The 20,157-nt window shown below is 35.8% G+C and overlaps 1 protein-coding gene across 2 annotated transcripts in view; it reads right to left on the minus strand.

The window, feature by feature from the left end:
- ush2a (Usher syndrome 2A (autosomal recessive, mild)) overlaps positions 1-20,157 on the minus strand; it is a 394,144-nt gene that overhangs the window by 297,220 nt on the left and 76,767 nt on the right. For both annotated transcript variants that reach the window (XM_009293147.5, XM_073928624.1), the window contains exons 14-18: positions 14,685-14,868; positions 12,511-12,674; positions 8,297-8,455; positions 5,265-5,762; positions 2,736-3,014 (exon numbers count right to left, since the gene is read on the minus strand). In XM_009293147.5, coding sequence (XP_009291422.2) covers positions 2,736-3,014; positions 5,265-5,762; positions 8,297-8,455; positions 12,511-12,674; positions 14,685-14,868 — 1,284 coding nt within the window. The remainder of the gene's footprint in view (positions 1-2,735; positions 3,015-5,264; positions 5,763-8,296; positions 8,456-12,510; positions 12,675-14,684; positions 14,869-20,157) is intronic.

A 20,157-nucleotide genomic window follows, 5' to 3' on the forward strand; every position in this document is an offset into this window, starting at 1 on the left:
AGCCACCTATTCTTTCTCTGCTTAATAAGCATCTCCTCTAAATCAATTCTCCAGGGCTCCCATCTAAATAAAGACTGAAGACACAGGATTTCTCTGCGGGATGAAGCCGTGTTTGTGGCCTATGAAATGCAATACTTGTTTATTTCAAACTGTTTGCAGTGTTGTTCAAGATAATTTGTTTCATAATCTCTTCGGATATAAAACAAAATAAAAAGAGGCACTCGCAACCAAAGACATTTTTCAAAAAATTTAATACAGAACTTCACATTCATCAGAGCCTTTTAAAATCATCCTAGTTCAGTAAAAAACGACTATGGAGATATTTTAAATGTTCCTAACTTGTCACTGAGGTCTGCTGAAATAATTTGACATTTATACAAGGTATAAAAAAACATTAACATAATACAGATTGCCGCATCAGCTAATTTCTCACAGCGTCTGAAATGGTTCGTTCAAGGATCTAGTCGCTCTAAACTCCTCCTTTCTAAGAGATTACTCAACTCCAATTCAAATCTGAATATTCTGCTGTGGAGTCTTTCTCAGGACTTTTAAACTGCTGCAAAAATGAATAATGGCACCCCACATAGCAAAATTTCTCTGGCCCAGCTCTGGCCCACACAATCAGGTTTTGCTTGGCCCACATGCCGCAGTGAATTACGGTACATGACTGGACCAAATCTGGCTTACAGACAAGGGCCAAACACAGACCATATCTGGGCCAAGTCTTAGCCAAGTTAATAACTCATAACTGGGCCTGAACTGGGCCAGATAGGTTGGTGTGTCACGATTGCAATGAAATTGATAAACCCATGGAGTGATGCGCTGTAGGCACACTATGGGCACGCTTTTTCTCAAAGTGACCTGATTGGTAGAATTTTTTTTTCTTTACTCAAAAATGATTTTAGTTTATTTTAAATGTGGGTCAAGACTGGCCAAACTCACATGGCCCACTTATCAAATTTTTAAATCTGGGCCAAATACTACGTTTTTCATCTGGCCTAAATCTTGTGTGCCGCCTTAAAAACGGTGCCACCTCTGCCAAACCCGGGCCATGTTTGGCCCACATGCTGTATGCCAGTGCCGGATGAATGCCTGCTGTGCCAGCTTTTTGCCAAATCTGGGCCAGAATTCTTTGCTACTAGGGACCACTTTTACCACACCCATTCACTATGAAAATGGCCCATTCAAAGATGGAGTAGTAGAAATAGTAGAAGTCCCAATCTGGCAGGTATAAAATCCACACTGATTTGCAGTGCATGCAAAGTCTTTTTAGTCCTCACTTCTCACCGGGGAAACCTGCATCCTCACATTATTTTAACAACACAAACTAAACTAATTAATGCCTCAGACACAACTACAGGATTTGAAAGCAGGTCAAAGCAGACATTGCTTGTGGGCAGAACTATGAAAGTCTGTAAACAAATTTGTGCTGGAATAAAGGCATTAAAATAATTTAGAATTGGTTGTCACTTTTGAGAGTCAGTATTAATCTAGTCTAATTTGATATTAGAGATCTTTTACATTTGCTTAAATCATACCAGCTACTACTGTACATGAAGGGTAACATTTGACCAATTCATAATAAAGCAGTTTGAATAAAATTTGCAATAGATTTCTCTAGGGTGGAACTCAATTTTATTTATTTTTATAATCACTGTATTGTTGTCAATTGCCATTGGCTCAATCTAATGTGAGTGACAGTTTGCCCCGACCTTGCACCAATTAATCACAATAATGGAGAACAGAAAATGTGCTGTTGCAAGGAATGAAAGTTACTCTTATCAACAATTATTTAGGGAATTATAATTATATATTTTTTAAAATGCAATATGTAACATTCCAGCAGACAAGATGTCATAAGACGTTAATATTAGGTTAGATTTAGCTCACCAGTGTCTAAGGACAACGTTATTTTGATGTCCAATAATGACGTGAAATGATGTTGATTTTAGCTGTGTTGGAAAGTGACCGAAATCCAAAGTGAAGCCAACATCTTAAACCAACGTTATATTGACGTCACATATTGATATTTATGTCACGTATGGCAAACAAAATCCAACATCAGATAGATGTCATGTTGGTAACATCCACACAAAGTGAGGCTGTAACCTCATTGGACCTTAATACAGTATTTGGTTGTTTTTAGTTTGGGTGGAAAGCAACCATGATGGAACGTCTGTCTGATGTTGGATATTGACCGATTTTCATTTTCAAACAAAATGCAATGTTCCATGACGTTGGGGTATAATGTCAATCTGATGTCATGTTAAAGTCCTGTGCCTGCTGGGGTTGGAATAAGGGTGTTTTTTTTTGGAAATTTAGATTTAATTATCTGGAAGCTGAAAACATAAGTAATCTATTGATGTATTGTATTTATTTGTGACAGAATAACATTTGTTCAAGATACAACTATTTCAAAAGGCGGAATCTGAACGTTACAGACAAATCTAATTATTGAGAAAAGTTCTTAGCAATATATATATAATTACAAAAAATATATATATTTTTAATATATTTATAAGTAAAATGTCAACATGTCTTTATTCACCATTCTAATGGTTTTTGCCATCATTATACATTATTATCATTGTAAAATATGTTTGGTTGTAAAATATTACTGGTGTTGATGTTTAGGGTCACATATGTAAAGAAAAAAAAAAACTGTTGATTCTAATTTCTTGTCAACAATACATTTCTGTCAAAATTTGAGCAAGATCAGAGTGTGTTTGACTGACCTCCCTCTGCAGTTCGTCCCACAGCCCAGTCTGACAGGACACTGCCGGCCATGTTCACAGTGAGCACTCTGAAGCGATAAGTGGAAAATGGTTGCAGATTGGACACCACCACAGTGCTCTCAGGTGGAGTAAGAGCGTTCTCATTGGCTGAACTCAACGACGGCCGTGGGTTCAGCCAGCCGCTACTGAGAAAAACCCTTTGCTCCGTACCATAACTGCTGGCGTTTCTCTGCAACTCATTCAGCAGCTGCATAAAAAGCTCATACCTGATAATTATACCTGGAGAGAGAGAAAGAATTAAAGAAAATACATGAAACATATATGCCAATACCTTCTTCCAAAATCCCTTATTAAGCCTCAGAAAGATATTGAGATGTAAGACCGGCCATTGACAATGCACAATTACAGCTGCTGCATGAAATTATGTCGAAAAGAGAGGCAGACAGAGAGAATCAGATAGACACAATTAAACGGAGAGGAAATTCATTGAGAGAATCCTCTAAGGGCACTTTATAATGGTCCATGTTAATGAGCTAATTTGGCAAAAAGCATGATAACTGGCATTAAAAGTCATTGATATACAGAGGGCTATTTTGCGACGCTTTCAATGGCGCGAGGCACAATACATAATTGTATGCAGCAATCAACTGTTTTAAATGTGAAATGTTTCTTTGCGGCGCGCAGTCCCATCAGTTTATATTGCGAAATGAAGCATGGGCTGAGCCTTAATCAAGCCTCTTGGTTGCAGATTAAAGTTTGTAAGGAATTAATTTTCATCCCCGGCTGAGATCAAATGGCATCTCTATAATAGTATTTCTCATTATTGTAATGATGTAGCTGAGAGACGGGGAAAAAGTAAGTTAGGCAGAGCAGAAGAGGGTTTCAGCTTTAACATGTGCGTTTAAGAACCGCTGTGTATAAAATGTCTGACAAAATCACTGCTCCTATTAAACAAAAAGTCAGAGAGAAATCTGAGGGCTGATCTGAATATTTAAACATATTGAAATATGATTAAATCTGTTTGCCTTTTTGGTTCAATCGGCAAGCTGATCTGATGCAGTGCACATTGAACTCAAATGTAATTTTTGTCTTTGGTACTGTGCAGTTCTGATTGGTTACACTGGGTTCCCTTTATTGCTCCGTTTTGTTATTGATTTAGCATACAATAGCACATTATTTCTGGAACATGATGATTTACACATTTAAAAACATCTTAGTAAAATATATATGAATAGAATTAAACTGAAATAAAAATAAAACAGCACTTTTGTAAAATACTGCTAATTGGTTTCTTATCCAAAACTGTCAAACAGATTTGAATGTTAATTGAGAATCAATTTTTATTAATTCCTGAATATTAGGTTCGGTGGAAAAAAAAAGATACAAAAGAAAAATTATATATATATATATATATATATATATATATATATATATATATATATATATATATATATATATATATATATATATATATATATATAGCGTAATTTCAAAATACAGCTGATGAAATCATTATAAAACTGGTAAGTGACTTTCTAAGTCAATCTCTCTCTTCGGTATGTTGTTGTATGGCCATCTGTTTCTAATAAGTCTCATGTTTTTGCTACTGCCTACTTCAGTAAACAGAAAGAATGTTAACGTTAAATATTGTGATCTCCCGACTGCAACAGAGAAACACCAGGAAATCTCTATACACTGATCGCATTTCATGCCTTTCAGCCTAATAATCTAAAAATGTGAGCAAAATCACCTCTTTTGTCATCACTTTAGACATTAGAGCTAGTATTTGAATGATTCTCTAGCGTAATTTGACATTAGTGAATGAGCAACGGTTTCTGCTGTTCTAACAGTCAGCTGCAGATGCAAAGGAATGGCAGAAAAAGTAGTTCCTCTTACAAAAGGGTTTTGAGACTCTCCGTGTTTGATTTTCTATTTTATACACTCAATTATGCCGTCAAACTGTGTAAAAAAAATGCAATATCACACTTGTAGCATGTGCGATGTGGTTGTATATTGTCATTGGTTGGACACTAAGGCACTCAGCCTGTGGCCTCGTACTAACACACGCCTCCCACCAGTGCTGATATACAGCCACATCGCACTGCTACTAGTGTGATATTGCTCATATATTCACCATGATTTTCAATTTGCCATACATAACAGACATTCTTAACTTTTAATAATTAATAATGTTTATAGTATTTAAAGTCATAATATTATTATTATTATTAACTAAGATTATATATGAATGAAAAAAAGTTATTAAATCTGGCTTATATTAGAGGCAGACTTAAAATTGGTTAAATACTTCCTTCAGAAAAATGCATGAAACAAGTTATTTTACTTTTTTTCCTTTCCCATTACCAACTCCAAACTATTTTTGAAATTGAAAAACAGCACAAAACAGAAGAATATTTTAACCTATAAAAAGGGCCTTCGATTATTTTTTAGAAAATGGGAATACTTGATTTAAAAAAAGATTGAGAACGACAGAAAAAATATCAAAAACACAAAAATGTGCGTCAATACCATTTGGTAAAACTGGCGGTTCCCAGTCCACCTTGAGTTGAGAGGAGCCTAAAGTTGTGATTTTGGGTGCCGGCTGCTGCTCTGGAGGTATCTGAGCAGTCTGCACAACCAGACTTTCACTGCGAGCACATCCTCCATCAGTACAAGCCTTCAGACTGAAGTTGTATCGAGTGAAAGGTTGCAGCTCCTCAGCGGTGGCCTCTGTCTGATGTCCAGTGTAGTAGATTCTCTTTTCTCCGCTCAGATCCTGTATGGAGCTCAGTGTGTAATTGTCTATTGGACCAGTGGTGTTCAAGGGCTCTGTCCAGTTAAAAGAGGCACTGTTCGGCTTGGCTCGGCCCACGAGGGTTAACTGGAGCTCCTCTTGCTCGGGTACGGCAGACAGGGTACGCAAGGTGACCACGGAACTGCTGGTGTTAGAGCGGATATTACTGGTGATGAGCTGGTAAGAGTATGAGGTGTAGGGAGACAAAGCTGTGTCTATGAAATGCATAGTTCCTGAATGAGACAGAGAACAAGCAAGCTGTCAAATGTGATTGCAGTATTGATGACAATATAATTACATACACTACCATTCTAAAGTTTAAGGCTACTAAGAATGTTTACATCTTAGAACATACAGTTGAAGTCAGAATTATTAGTCCCCCTTTGATTTTTTTTATTATTATTATTTTTATTTCTCAAATGATCTTTAACAAAGCAAATAATTTTTCATAGTATGTCTGATAATATTTTTTTTTTCTGAAGAAAGTTTATTTTGGTTAGAATAAAAGCAGTTTTTAATTTTTAAACATATTTAAGGTCGAAATCTTCTGTCTGTTAAACAGAAATTGGGGAAAACAATAAACAGGAGGGCAAATAATTCAGGGGGGCTAAAAATTCTGACCTCCACCTGTGAATAGTGTCACATGTTATTACAATTTAAAATGACTTTTGATCACACTTTATTTTAAGGTGTTCTTTTAACATTCATTCATTGCTTCATTTTCTTTTCGTCTTAGTCCCTTCATTAATCTGGGGTCGCCACAGCGGAATGAACCGCCAACTTATTCAGCACGTTTTTTAAGCAGCAAATGCCCTTCCAGCCGCAAACCGATGTTTGGGAACGTTCTTTTAACAATGTTACTAATTGTTTACCTTCTCAGTAATTGTAATTCATTACATACACTTCCTATATGGTTAGTGTTAAAATGAAGAGTTTGGTTTAGAGTTAGTTGCATGTAATTATGCATAATTAATTATACACCTTAACATAAAGAGTAAACTAATTTTTGTATTTTGATTAATTTAAAGAGAATCTAAATTATCATTCTAACATGCGGACTTGATGCACAGTTTCTTCTGAACTGTGCTAAAAAAATTTAAAAAAAATCAATGCACTGCTTAATATTTATGTGGAAACCATAATAAATAGTTTTAAGAAACTCCAATGTATAGAAAGTAAAAAAAAAAAAACAGCATTTACATTGCTCAGCATATATAAATACATCCCTCACAAATAATATTTTTAATAGGAGGCTATACAATATTGTATTTGTGCATATACCTGTACATTAGATTAGTTAGTACTGAAGCCAAATCTAGAGCTTATCTAACAAAATAACTTACGATAATGGTCCAAAATTAGTACAACCAAATTTATGTCATAGAAAAATATTAAATACAAAAAGGAAAAATCAAGAGAAGCAAAAAATTGAAAAATTTAGTATGTTGTATTTTTTTTCTTTTTTGTAATATTTTGCTTGAATTTAATTGTATTATCTTTCAATTTCTAAATATGTTTGGTGACTAAAATATTATTTTAATAAATATATCTGTTTAATAAATCTGTTTTGTTTAAATGCACCAAAATACATTGCCTCTATTCACAGAGAAATGTATAAAAAAATATTCATTTTCAAAATGGGCTGTACTCAATTATGCTGAGCACTGTATACATTGCAAAAAAAATATGTTCTTTCTTAGATTTTTTTTGTCTTTTTCTATTCCAATTATTTAAAAACTCTTCTATCAAGAAGCATTTTCTAGGCAAGCAAAACATTATCTTGTTTTCAGAAATAATATGCCAATATTATGTGAGTTTTTTTTTCTTGAAAACAATGTAATAATCTGCCAATGGGGCAAGCAAAATAATCTTTTTTTTCCTTTTGACATTATTTTGCTTTCCCTATTGGCAGATTATTTAGCTTGTTTTAAGGAAAAACTTTTTTTCTTGCTTTTTATTTCTGAAAATAAGACAAGAAAATAATTTTTTGCTGTGTATAAAATAATCTTTTCTAATTATTTTTAAATTTAATGCATCACTACTTCAAATAACTTTCGACTAGTGTTGAATGGTAGTTTACAATAATAATAAAAAAAACTCTTAAAAATAAATAATATGTACCATGTTGTTAAAAAGGCACTATGCATTTTTATAGTCTTTTTTTCACTTTATATAAATGGCATTACATAAATATATGATAAATATATAACATAAATATATTAAATATGGACAAATAAAAATAAAAACCATTATGATTGTATAGAATTGCAAGAAAATACATTCATTGTCATTTAATATTATATTATCATAAAAAACGTAATAAATCAATTCCTTAATTTACATAAATCGTTTGTACAAACATCACTTAAAGTAATAGTTCACCCCAAACTGAAAATTCTGTCATCATTTACTCACCCTTAACTTATCACAAACCTGTTTGACTTTATTATTATTATTTTTTATTATTGAACAAAAAAGATGTTAGTTTGAAAAACGTTGGAATCCTGTCTCCATAGAAATCCATAGTATTTGTTTTTCCTACTATGAAAGTAAAAATTTACCAGTTTCTAAAATTCTTCAAAATATATTCTTTTGTGCTCAACAGAATGAAAAGAAACCGATAAGGATTTTAAACTACATTTTTTTTATCCCTTTAAATCTACCAACTATTACAGTAACTTAAGCATCATTCAATTCCACAAGATAAAAGCATAATGGCGACACCGTAAACACCTCCAATAAAAACATCTACAGAAGTGTGACTAACCAAACGGATGCTGACTGTGGCTGACGTGGATGATCTGTGTGTCTCGGAGCAGCGTGTACATCAGTGCATTACTGTTGGGGGAATCAGGAGCTCTCCAGCTCAGCTCTATAGTGGTGGAGTTCAAAACCCTGCCAAGAGGAGGAGGCTGCTGTTGCGGATCTGAACATGAAAAAGAGAGTGTAATCAGAAACATATTTATGAAAAAAGGCTTATCAAACCAAACTTAACCCTTGTGTATTGTTGCTGGTTTGTTTCGCCTATTCCCAAATTTTTAATTTTTGCCACTTCCCAAAACCAGCAACAACTAATAAGGTGTGATTTTATGGTATCATGCCTTTTAATCAAAAATGTCATTATAATTGAAGTCAATGGGGCAAAAGTAGCCACAAACATAATGAAAGGGTAGTCAATTTACTAACAGTGTATCGCTGAATTTTTAGCATATTTTTCATTTACATTTTGCTGAAACAGAGGAGGAAGTTGTGGTCAAACTAGAAAAGTAAAGTTCGTAGACAAACTTTATGGTGGCTTGAGAAAGTCTAACTTGAACGTTTAAAGTAGTTTTAAAGATTAAGTAATTGAAGTGGTTCTTAAGAAGTTTGAAACAGTTGGCATATACAAAGAACTACATATATGTTAGCTGAGTGGTTGCTATATTGTTGTTAGGTGGTTGCTAGGGTGTTCTATGTGGTTGCTAAGGTTGCTAGACAGTTGCTAGGGTGTTCTAAGTGATTGCTAAGGCATTGCAAGGGAGTTTTGTTTGGTTGCTAAGGCGGTGCAAGGCAGTTGCTAAGGTGTTTTGAGTGATTGGGGAGCAGTTGCTGAGGCATTGCTAGGCGGTTGCTAGGGTGTTCCAGGTCATTGAGGTGTTACTAGGTGGTTGCTAAGGTGTTCTTAGTGGTTGCTAGGCAGTTGCTAGGGTGTTCTGAGTGGTTGCTAAGGCATTGCTAGGTGGTTGCTAGGGTGTATAGTTGGTTGCTAAGGTGTTTCTAGGCTGTTCTAGGTAGTTACTAAGGTATTGCTAGGCAGTTGCTAAGGTGTTCTGACTGGTTGCTAGGTGGTTGCTAAGGTGTTCTGAGTGGATGCTAGGCAGTTGTTAGGGTATTCTGAGTGGTTGCTAAGGCATTGCTAGGTGCCTGCTATGGTGTTATAGGTGGTTTCTATGCGGTTGCTAGGGTGTTCTGAGTGGCTGCTAGGATGGCTTGCTAGGATGTTCTAAGTGGGTGCTAAGATATTGCTAGGCAGTGGTTGCTAGGCATTGGTAGGGTGTTCTAGGTGATTGCTAAAGCATGGCTTGGCAGTTGCTGGGGTGTTCTAGGTGGTTACTAAAGTGTTGCTAGGCAGTTGCTAAGGTGTTTTTGTTGTTGCTAGGCCGTTGCTAACATAAATTAGCATGGTTCTAGTATGTATTAGTAGGTTGCTAGCATGTTTCTAGTATACACTAGCATGCTGTTAGAATGAATTTAGTATGAATTAGCATGTTGCTAGTCTGTTTATAGTTTGAATTAGTATATTTGTTTGTATGTTTCTAGTATGGATTAATATATTGTTAGTATGAAGTGGTATGTTGTTGTTAGTATGTCAATGGCATTTTTTTACAATGGAAGTATATAGGACATTTCCTAAGGTGCCGTAAATGGTTGCTTGGGTGTGACTAGTAAATTGAAAGGTCATCAATGATTGGCAGATTGGTAGTCTAAGTTAAATGAGTCCAAACTTAAGCCTGTATGACAGTCTGGTGGAAAGTTATGAGGTCACAAAGTTTGGTCAATAGGACTTTTCTGAAATTTCTGGGTCCGTTTTTGGAAAACCATAAGTTGCATAAAGAATGCATATAGAAATTAGTCTCAGACGAAGAAGAAGAAGGAAGAAGAATATACTTATGTAGTATAACAGTATGTTGGCTCTCAAGGCACCATAATAAAGACTCAAAATCACCCCAGAGTGGATGAAAACATCCCCAACAGCACACAAGGGTTAAGGAAAAAGTGGAAAACACAAGGTTAAAGCATCAAAGCTGCCGGCTAATGGGGAAAATGGACTATAAATATACTGGAGCAACAATCATTTGTTACATGTAAAAATGCTAACTTAATAACAAATGCTGTTCTGTTGGGCACATTAGGGCTTTAAGAGTCTCAGTGAGGTTAAGTGCTGTGTGCTCTAAACACATGCAGACCCATAAACAGGTCACCTTACAGTATACATGCTGAATGTTAAAAGAGTAGATATGCACAAAACACAGAAATGGCATGAGATCATGAAAGAGAGAGAGAGAGGGATCTATATTAAATAGAAATGCTCGGCTAAAACATAAGGATGCAACATGATTAAATTTGAGTGTCAGCTCCTGGGCATTCTGAATAAAGTATGTAATAAATTTCACAGTCCAACGTAAATACCACAGCATTTGAGTGGCAGCAGTGAGTTTTGACCTTAGGTATGGCTTTCTTGCATTAAACTTGATTATATTGGAGAAATCTGCATTTAAATTACAGCCACTACAATAAAGCGACACTGTGGTGTGATCCAGAAGAAGCATTTTCTTGTATTGGAGCCGAATTGAGTGTTGAGACAAAGGATTTTACTATTTAAGCAATAAGGTGCTTAAACAAATGCCCTTTAAGGCCTTAGACATGGTTTGATGAGTTTTATTTTCTTTGTTGAGATATTTCCTATTTAACCTGATTGATGAGGTGGGATATACAATAAGACCTATATAAGCCAACAGCCTTTAATTTCCAAAATTAATAAAAAACAGTTAATACCTTACTGTATGTTTTGGAAAGGAAAGTACTGTATTATCAATTAACAATGATTTCATTCAGTCATTCATTCATTTTCTTTTCAGCTTAGTCTCTTTAGTTATCAGGCGTCAACACAGCGGAATGAACCGCAAACTTATCCAGCATATGTTTTACGCAGCGGATGCCCTTCCAGCTGCAACCCAACACTGGGAAAAACCCATTCACTCTTGCATTTACACACATACTGTACACTATGGCCAACTCAACTTATTCTATTCTCCTATACTAATACTATGCATGTCTTTGGACTGTGGGGGAAACCAGAGCACCCGGAAGAAACCCACGCGAACATGGGGAGAACATGCAAACTCCAGAAATGCCAACTGTGCTACTGACTGTGCCACCATGATGCTCTAACTATGATTTCAATATTTTTATTACTCAAATTATATAATTTGTGTTATCACATTTATGCTTCAAATACACTAAATAACCATGGCTAAATAAACTATGGTTAGTGTAGCAAAACCACAGCTAAATTTGTGGCTAGCATGGTTTAACTACTATAACTACCATATGTTTTTTTCTAAGATCTAGTTCAACCAACAAATTAACACTAAGTAATTGCGTTGATTCCATGAGATAATGTGGTAATTTACTATGAAAATCTACTGCTAAAAAATTGTGCAATGTCTTTAATGATATACAGTAATATTTGTATTATAATATTGCTAACTGCAGTGGCGCTGTTAGCTTAGCAACATGCTAAAAGTAAATCTGTTAAACCTGTATTTATTTATATATCCACTTTACAATAAAACATTTTACACTTTATTTTAATATTGTGCTTGATAGCATAAGTTGATGTATTATGAAATAACATTAACTAATGAGAAAAGCGCGGTGGTGCAGTGGGTAGCATTGTTGCCTCACAGCAAGAAGGTTGCTGATTCGCACCTCGGCTGGGTCAGTTAGTATTTTTGTGAAGAGTTTGTATGTTCTCCCAGTGTTGGCGTGGGTTTCCTCCAGGGGCTCTGGTTTTCCCCACAAGTCCAAAGACATGCGCTATAGGCAAATTGTGTAAGCTAAACTGCTAAAGCTAAAAGTGTTTGGGTGTTTCCAAAAGATGGGTTGTGGCGACCCCTGATTAATAAAGGGACTAAGCCGAAAAGAAAAGGAAGGAATTAATGAATGAATAAACTAACACCAAATGCCTTTGTTTTCATTAAATAACGTTAACAAAGATTAATAAAAATGAAAAACATTGTTTATTGATTATTCATGCTAGTAAACACATTAACTAATGGGACCTTACTATAAGTGCTACCTATATTTTTAAATCTCAAAAATTCCCAAATAAATAAACAAAAAAACATATTAATACATATAACAAAAAAACAACACTGAATTCATGAATACTCAACAATGAATTCAACAATGAATTCATGAATATATTTAGGTTCACACCTTTGCTGCAGCCCAGGTAGTTGTTTGGATCCATGAAACTGGCTCCCTCCACACAGGCATCACATTTATCCCCAGTCACAAACGGCTTGCACAAGCACTGCCCTGTTTGGGGGTGACACGTGCCATTGAATCCTCCCACAGGATCACAGCCACACGGCTCACACCTAGACACATGGAGATCACAAGAGACACAAATACCATTTTCATATGATAAAAAAAAACTGTATCACTTCTTGTGACATTGTCCATGTCGGTAGAGGACAAGAAATCAGGTAATTAACCAAAAGTAACAAGTCCAGATCTATTTACACAAAAAAACTGTGAGTCTCTCCGACCGGCTAAGACACGAAGAGTTGCAAAAAGTGTATGTGTGCGTGTTGGAGGCGTGTGTGACTGTGAGGGAAGGGGGGACACTTGCTCTAAATGGAGGCATTCACAGATGCACCTGTCAGTGACACATCTGGGAGGGGTGTAGAGGATGGAGGAGGGAAGGCCCTGAGGGGCCAGCAGCGGGTGATGCGGGGGCCAAGCGCCTGACACCCTCGAAAGCAGCTGATAAAAGCCACAGACTCTTAATGAGCTGAAAATTTGTTCTGTCAACTAGAGGGGCGTTTTGGGCTAAGCCACCCGTTTCCCAATGTGGTTCGACCTTGACTCCTAGAGAGGAGACGGTGAACTTTTTTCCCTCCCCTGTCATGCAAAAATGATGCCATCTGAGGTATCAAATTTTGTGATCAGTACCAATAATGCTCAGTTCCACATGCTTGGGTCTTCCATATTTCAAATATATCAATAGCTTGCAGCTATCAAAGTAAATGACTCCAGATTGTGTCTCAATGTTTGCATAGAACAGGTGTTGCAAAATAAGAGCTGGAAAGTTTTGCAGACATGAAACTGACTAGCAAGAAAAACAAACAAAAGCAGATTTGAATATGAGCTGAAATTGTGTAAAATAAATAAATACATTTTCTCTCTCTCAAGGTTAAACGATTAGCCATGTTGCAGCCTGTGTTTGCCATTTGTTGTGATGGCTAATCTTCCCTAACCATATTGTGGGTTTTTTAACTACCTCTATTTGGTGGTCCGCAGTGGACGGCCCAATATGAGAAAACTAAATAAGATGCATCGTCTTATTGATTCCAGGGCGGATAAATGAGTTTATAATATTTAGATAAAGAAATCTTTATTGTGTGGGATCTCCTGATGCAGTTCAAGCTTCCCCTCTAATCAGTTTAAATAGTTCATTTTTCATCCTTACCGGGCGAACGAGTGCAGCTGGATGGATTGCGTATGCAGTGATCTGTCACGACTCGTATGGATTAACAATTTGTGATGTCCGGTAGCCCTGTTGTTGATGCATTGAAAACACACGCTCATGCTATTTGCATCTCACCAGCCAACAATTAATGTCCTTTCTACCTACTGCGCATCCCAACATCATATTTGTTTTATTTTGGTGGGGGGAAACACTTAAAAGGTAAACGATGGTTGATACAGGGAGCGTTGACGATGTCCCCCACTGTTCCTGTTCTTCACCCAGCATGGCTGGAGTAGTTAAATATCTCCTACAAGCCTTCAGGAAGGTCATTCAATGAGACTTCAACCACACCATCAAGACTTAAACGTAAAAAAAAAAATAATAATAATAATTCATCAAAAGAAAATCTGCTGTATGCAGGAAACAAAAAAAAGAAAAAATAATTTTCCAATCCACTGACTCCTGAGAATGCCAAGTTTTCCATCCCCAACTTAGGCCATATGTTCAAGCTGGGGAGCTGCTTTGGAGTATATCATTAAGACAGCTAACATATGATGTATTTACAACCTAATTGATGTATCCAACAAATCAACTATGCAGAGAGCATTAAAATGCAGCCTCGTTTAGAGGCGGGAGACTTTAATGGCTAATTTGACCTTTGCTAGCTCTGTCTGAACCCGTGGGCCAGTAAGCAGCTAACTGGCTCAAATCGTTATGAAAAGTGATGTGCATGATTTTCTAAATGGGCTTTATTCACTAGCGTCCGCTCTCTGAGATGGGAGGGAGTCTGGAGTCATTTTCCACCGTGATTTACACTCTTCTATTTTACTTGAATATATATCTTAATTCATGGTAATAAATGAAAACGTCTTTCTCGAACATGACCGAGATACGGGTGTTAGACTATAGCACTGACCTGCCAACACTTGGATTAAAGCCAAAGAAGAGATCCTGGCACTGGTCGCATCTGTGACCGGTCAGTGATGGGTGAGCACACACACACTGCCCTGAGTGGGCAGCACACACCTGCCCCATCGCTCCGACCGAGTGACATTCACACACTTCACACTCGCTCAGCCCCGCCTCGGACAGGAAAAAACCTGCAATGACAGATGATGTGAAGAAACACAATCAGACTTACAGTATGATGCTGTTTTTGTGTGCCCTCCTATTTACTACCTTTGCTATCAGAACGGGGAAAAGCATATATTATACTTTTAAACTATGCGAAATGTACTCCTTTAAGAGATTTAATTTCAGGTAAAGTACAATAAAAATGTAAATATTAAATATTACACGAACATATGTAATTAACTATTTGAAACTATTAATTTTAAACTTGGATGACTTTTATATGGAATGTAAATTAGGGATGTTCAGATTTGATCCCGTGATCGGAAATCAGTCGGCTAAGTCAGAATCGGACGTTAACTCCGGATCAGGACTCGAATATATATGTACATATTATCATAATTTTTTTAAACACATCTATAGTTATGCGGTGGCACAGAGTTAGACTTCTTTCTTGACTTCATACAGAAACAGCAACATGTGCGGCATAACACCACTTTGTTGTAGAGACGCTATTGGTTAAATGCCGGCAAAGTAGAACATGAAAACAACTTGAAGCAGGAAGCGCGAATATGTCTGCAGTCTGGAGGTATTATAAAGTTGATGACGACAACATTGCCATAGCAAACTGTGAGATATGTAAACTTGGGGTTACCTGCCGGGTATTTTAGGTTGAGGTGCTATTTGTTTTTATATTCGATTTTTTTATATATATTTACTGTTACACTAAAGTCTGAAAGTAAAGAATTGATGTTATGTATTACTTGATTGTTCAAGCTACCTCACAGAAGTGCTCTGTTTGTTAACAGAGTTGTAAAATGTTAAAATAACATAAATTAAATAAAAAATAAGGAACAGCAAGGATCTGTTTCTTCCCTCTTCTTTATTATTTTTTTAATGTATTACAGAAGTATTGGATCGGGTTTCGGTAGATACTCAAAATCAAATGACTCTGACTCAGTCTTGAGGGTAAAAAAACAGGACATCCTTAATGTAAACAAATATATTTTAATAACACTTTATTTTGATGGTCCATTCGAGTATTAGTATAGTGTCTGCTTAATATGGTGATACTGCTCCTTCAACAGACATTTAGCTGACTATAAGAAACTTTGCAAGTACATGTCAACTTACACTAACACCAACCTTACAGTCTACTTATAATCTAATGAGAATTAGTTGGCATGTACTGTAGATGCAATGTAACTTAAGTTCAACAAACGGACCATCAAACAACAGTGACCAATATTTTAAAAGCGGTTTACATTGGTTGCATTAATAATTTTTTCTGTGAATAACTGTGTAAATCATACAGTTTTGCATCAACATGAGTGTAAGTAAATGATGACAGACATTTTTGGCTAACTATCCAATGAAGAGGCCATGAAAATACTATATTTTCTGAAAAACAAGAATCAAAGTGCCAAGATACAGTTGACCCTAAATAAAATGAAAAACAAAAGCATTTAAACATGTAATTTGGATAATGTGACTCCACGAACAATTTTTAAAATTGAATAGTATTTAGAATGAAAAAAAGGGTTTAAAAATGTATGCATAACTATACAACTACTTATGTAACTTTCAAATATAATTCAAATAAAGTATCAGATCATTAATAGTAGGGATGTACTGATCAGGTTTTTTTTTGCCCTCGAGTACAAGTCCGAGTCATTTGATTTTGAGTATCTACAGATACCGAAACACAATCCAATTCTTCTATTATACATAAAAAGAATAAAGAAGAGCGAAGAAACAGGTCCAGGATGTTCCTTATTTTTATTTAATTCACTTTATTTTAACATTCAACATCTCTGTTTGCTAGTTGTGTTAAATGTAGCTTTTTCCTTTCCACCTCTTGCAATCCCAAGTTTACACATCTCCTAGTTTGTTATGGCAATGTTGTCGTCATCAACTTTATAATACCTCCAGATGACAGACATACTCGCGCTTCCCGCCTCAAGCTGCTTCCATGTTCTAATTCGCCGGCATTTAACCATTAGCATTTCTGCAACAAAGTGATTTTATGCCGCATGCATTGCTGTTTTTGTGTGACGTCAAGAAAGAGGTCTAACTCTGTGCCATCGCATAACTATTGATGTGTTAAAATTTATATATATATATATATATATATATATATATATATATATATATATATATATATATATATATATATATATATATATATATATATATTTATATATATATATATATATATTTATATATATATATATATATATATATATATATATATATATATATATATATATATATATATATATATATATATATATATATATATATATATATTCGAGTCTTGTTTTTTTCTAAATGGTGTAATTGGGCCCAATTTCTGATCACGTGATCGGTTCTCGATATTCTTAATTAATAGCCAGCAGCAGGACATCGATGAACTAAGGTGCTTTTTTTTTAACAGTGTTTACGAATAGATTACAGATTACAGAATAGATTTAGATCAAATAGAACATGAGTAATCTCGACAATCTATTCATCAGTCTAAAGTTACAACCTTCAAGCAGGTAATATTTATAACATTTTCACCATTTTTTTTGTGAACCATTTTGGCAAATTATCTCCGAAGAAAGAAAATCAGGTGGGCATTAATTATTGGGCGAGATACTTCTTTGAGAATGTCCTAGCTCACTTTTCTGTCTATATCTTCTTAAGAATAAAGTACGAGCTGAGTCTCAAGGGCTCCGTCAGGCTCCTGCGCGCATCAATCAGACAGGGGGCGCTGAGTTTGAGATGTTTCAATCACAGGCTGCTTCCCCTCAGGTGAAATACGACAGAGGGGCTCCGTGAGGGGAGCCGGGGGAGGGCCAGCAGAAACACAGACATCAGTCCCCCACCCTTCACCAAATGGATCTCCCCCCGTTCCCTGTGCTTTCAATTTACTCCTGCCAGCCCCACTCTCCGTACACATGCTTTATGTGCCGGCATGGGCGGCCGAGGCTGTGGTGAGCAGCAGGTACAGACGCATTATTTCATTGTGTGTGGGGAGTGCGGGGTAGGGGAGGCTTGGCTGTACATCCTTGTCTGGTTGCCATGCACGCTTAGTGGCCTCATATTGTATGCATGGGCCCTTTGGTGGATGTTGGCAAGGATGGTTTCCTAATAAAAAATAGCCTTGACTAGTTAAGCCATTTTAAGCTAAAGATTTGCTGACAGATATAGGTATATAGATAGATCATTAGATAGAGTTATAGATGTTTTAGATGTAGTTATGTTTACATATTCTCAACTGAAAAAGGCAGTGTATAGGTATTTACATGACGCGTGAGATGGAGGGCAGGAAGTCATTCTTCTACATAGGAATCGCTATCAGAACTTAAAAATGTTTGTTTAGTGTAGTTTATAATTGCTGCCAAAATAAGAAATGCCAAACCATTTCTATAAACTTCCAAAAGTTTAGCTCATAAATGGAGGAAAGTTCAAGAAACTGGCTGAAAAACGGAAGATAAGATGGAATGTAATGAACATTTTTTAATGCATCCATCATATACACATCCAATATAAACATTTTTGAACACGATAATTGGTTGACCAACGCAAGCTCACTGCAATTCTTAACTTTTTGATTTAGTGGCTCATTTGTATGAATTAGTACGATCTAATTCATACAATTTAGTACGAATTGCTCATCACCCAATGACAGTTGGAGTTATGTGTGGGGTTGGGTGCCACACCTCCTTTTTAAAGTCATACATTTTCGTACGACTAAACTCGTAAATATTCGTACGAATTAGCCACTAAAATGACAAAACATAAAATACTTAAGTTTCCTCTTAAGATCAGGCTGGTTTGACAGCACCAATAACGATTATCTACAGGCCTAGCTGTGTTTAAATATGTTAATGTGTAGACTATGCATTCACGCTATTATACTGTTTGCTTCATCTGTTATTTTGTGATATCTGGAGAATATACGCGTGGGGAAAATACTAATAATAAGCATGTTTTTGAACCACGTAAAGTGTATAACGTGCACAACTCTTTGTTAATTAATGCTACAGAATACTATAGCTTAGTAAACTGATAATAAATACTTTAACAATAGTGTAAACTGTGGTGCTTTTGTGATGCTGTATAATAATAGCGAAGAAAAAAGTCTATGAAATAAATGTTTATTACTACAGTTGTGTTGTACCAGAGCAACAATATAATTACTACGACAGTTTAATTCAAGTAATAATCTATAGAATGCTTCCAAACACTACAGTTTAGTATTTTAACATAAAAGCTTATGTAGTATCTACCGCCTCGATGACAGGCAAATATATTTTAGTTCAGTAGAAAACTCAGCCCTTTTTCTGATATAAAGATCATGTCCAATATTTGTAGTTATTTTCTATACATATCTCCTTTGAAATATGGTATAAATCGCAAAAATACAGACTTTCCTTTACGTCTCCCATTCAGTATTTTTTTACTGAATGTGGATTACTGTAATGAATTTCTCACTGGTCTTCCAAAAAAGACAGTCAGAATGCTAATCCAGAATGCTGCAGCCAGTATTCTGACCAGAACCAGAAAATCAGAGCACATCACACCTGTCCTCAGGTCTTTACACTGGCTGCCAGTTACATTCAGAATAGATTTTAAAGTATTATTACTGGTCTATAAATCACTAAATGGCCTAGGACCTAAATACATTACAGATATGCTCACTGAATACAAACCCAACAGATCACTCAGATCTTTAGGATCATATAAACTAAGTTCCAAGAGTTCAGTCAAAGCAGGGTGAATCGGCTTTCAGCTACTATGCCCCTCGCTGCTGGAATCAGCTTCCAGAAATGATCAGATGTGCTCCAACATTAGGCACATTCAAATCAAGACTGAAAACACATCTGTTTAGCTGTGCCTTTACTGAATGAGCACTGTGCTGCGTCCGACAAATTGCACTATTATGTTTTTCTCTTCTTCTTCATTCTTTTATGTCAAATTTTACCTGTTTTTGTGTTTTTTTACTCATTTTTATTATTTGTTTTTATTTTTATTTTTACTTGTTTATTTTATTCTTGTTTACGTAAAGCCCTTTGAATTGCCACTGTGTATGAAATGTGCTATATAAATAAACTTGCCTTGCGTTGCCTTGCCTTACTGTCCTCCATCTGAATTTCGCATGTCACCAGAAACACATGATAGCAAACAACTTATGTAGGAGAAATAGGGGTTGTTCACACTTGGACACTTCATGTCTTGATGGTCTATCCATGTCTTAATTTTAGTTTCTAGCTATCCGAGATATATTTCAAGACATATAAATATGATAGCTCAAATCACTTCAGAAAGAG

The sequence above is a fragment of the Danio rerio genome, chromosome 17, assembly GCF_049306965.1.
Source record: "Danio rerio strain Tuebingen ecotype United States chromosome 17, GRCz12tu, whole genome shotgun sequence".
Taxonomy (NCBI): Eukaryota; Metazoa; Chordata; class Actinopteri; order Cypriniformes; family Danionidae; genus Danio; species Danio rerio.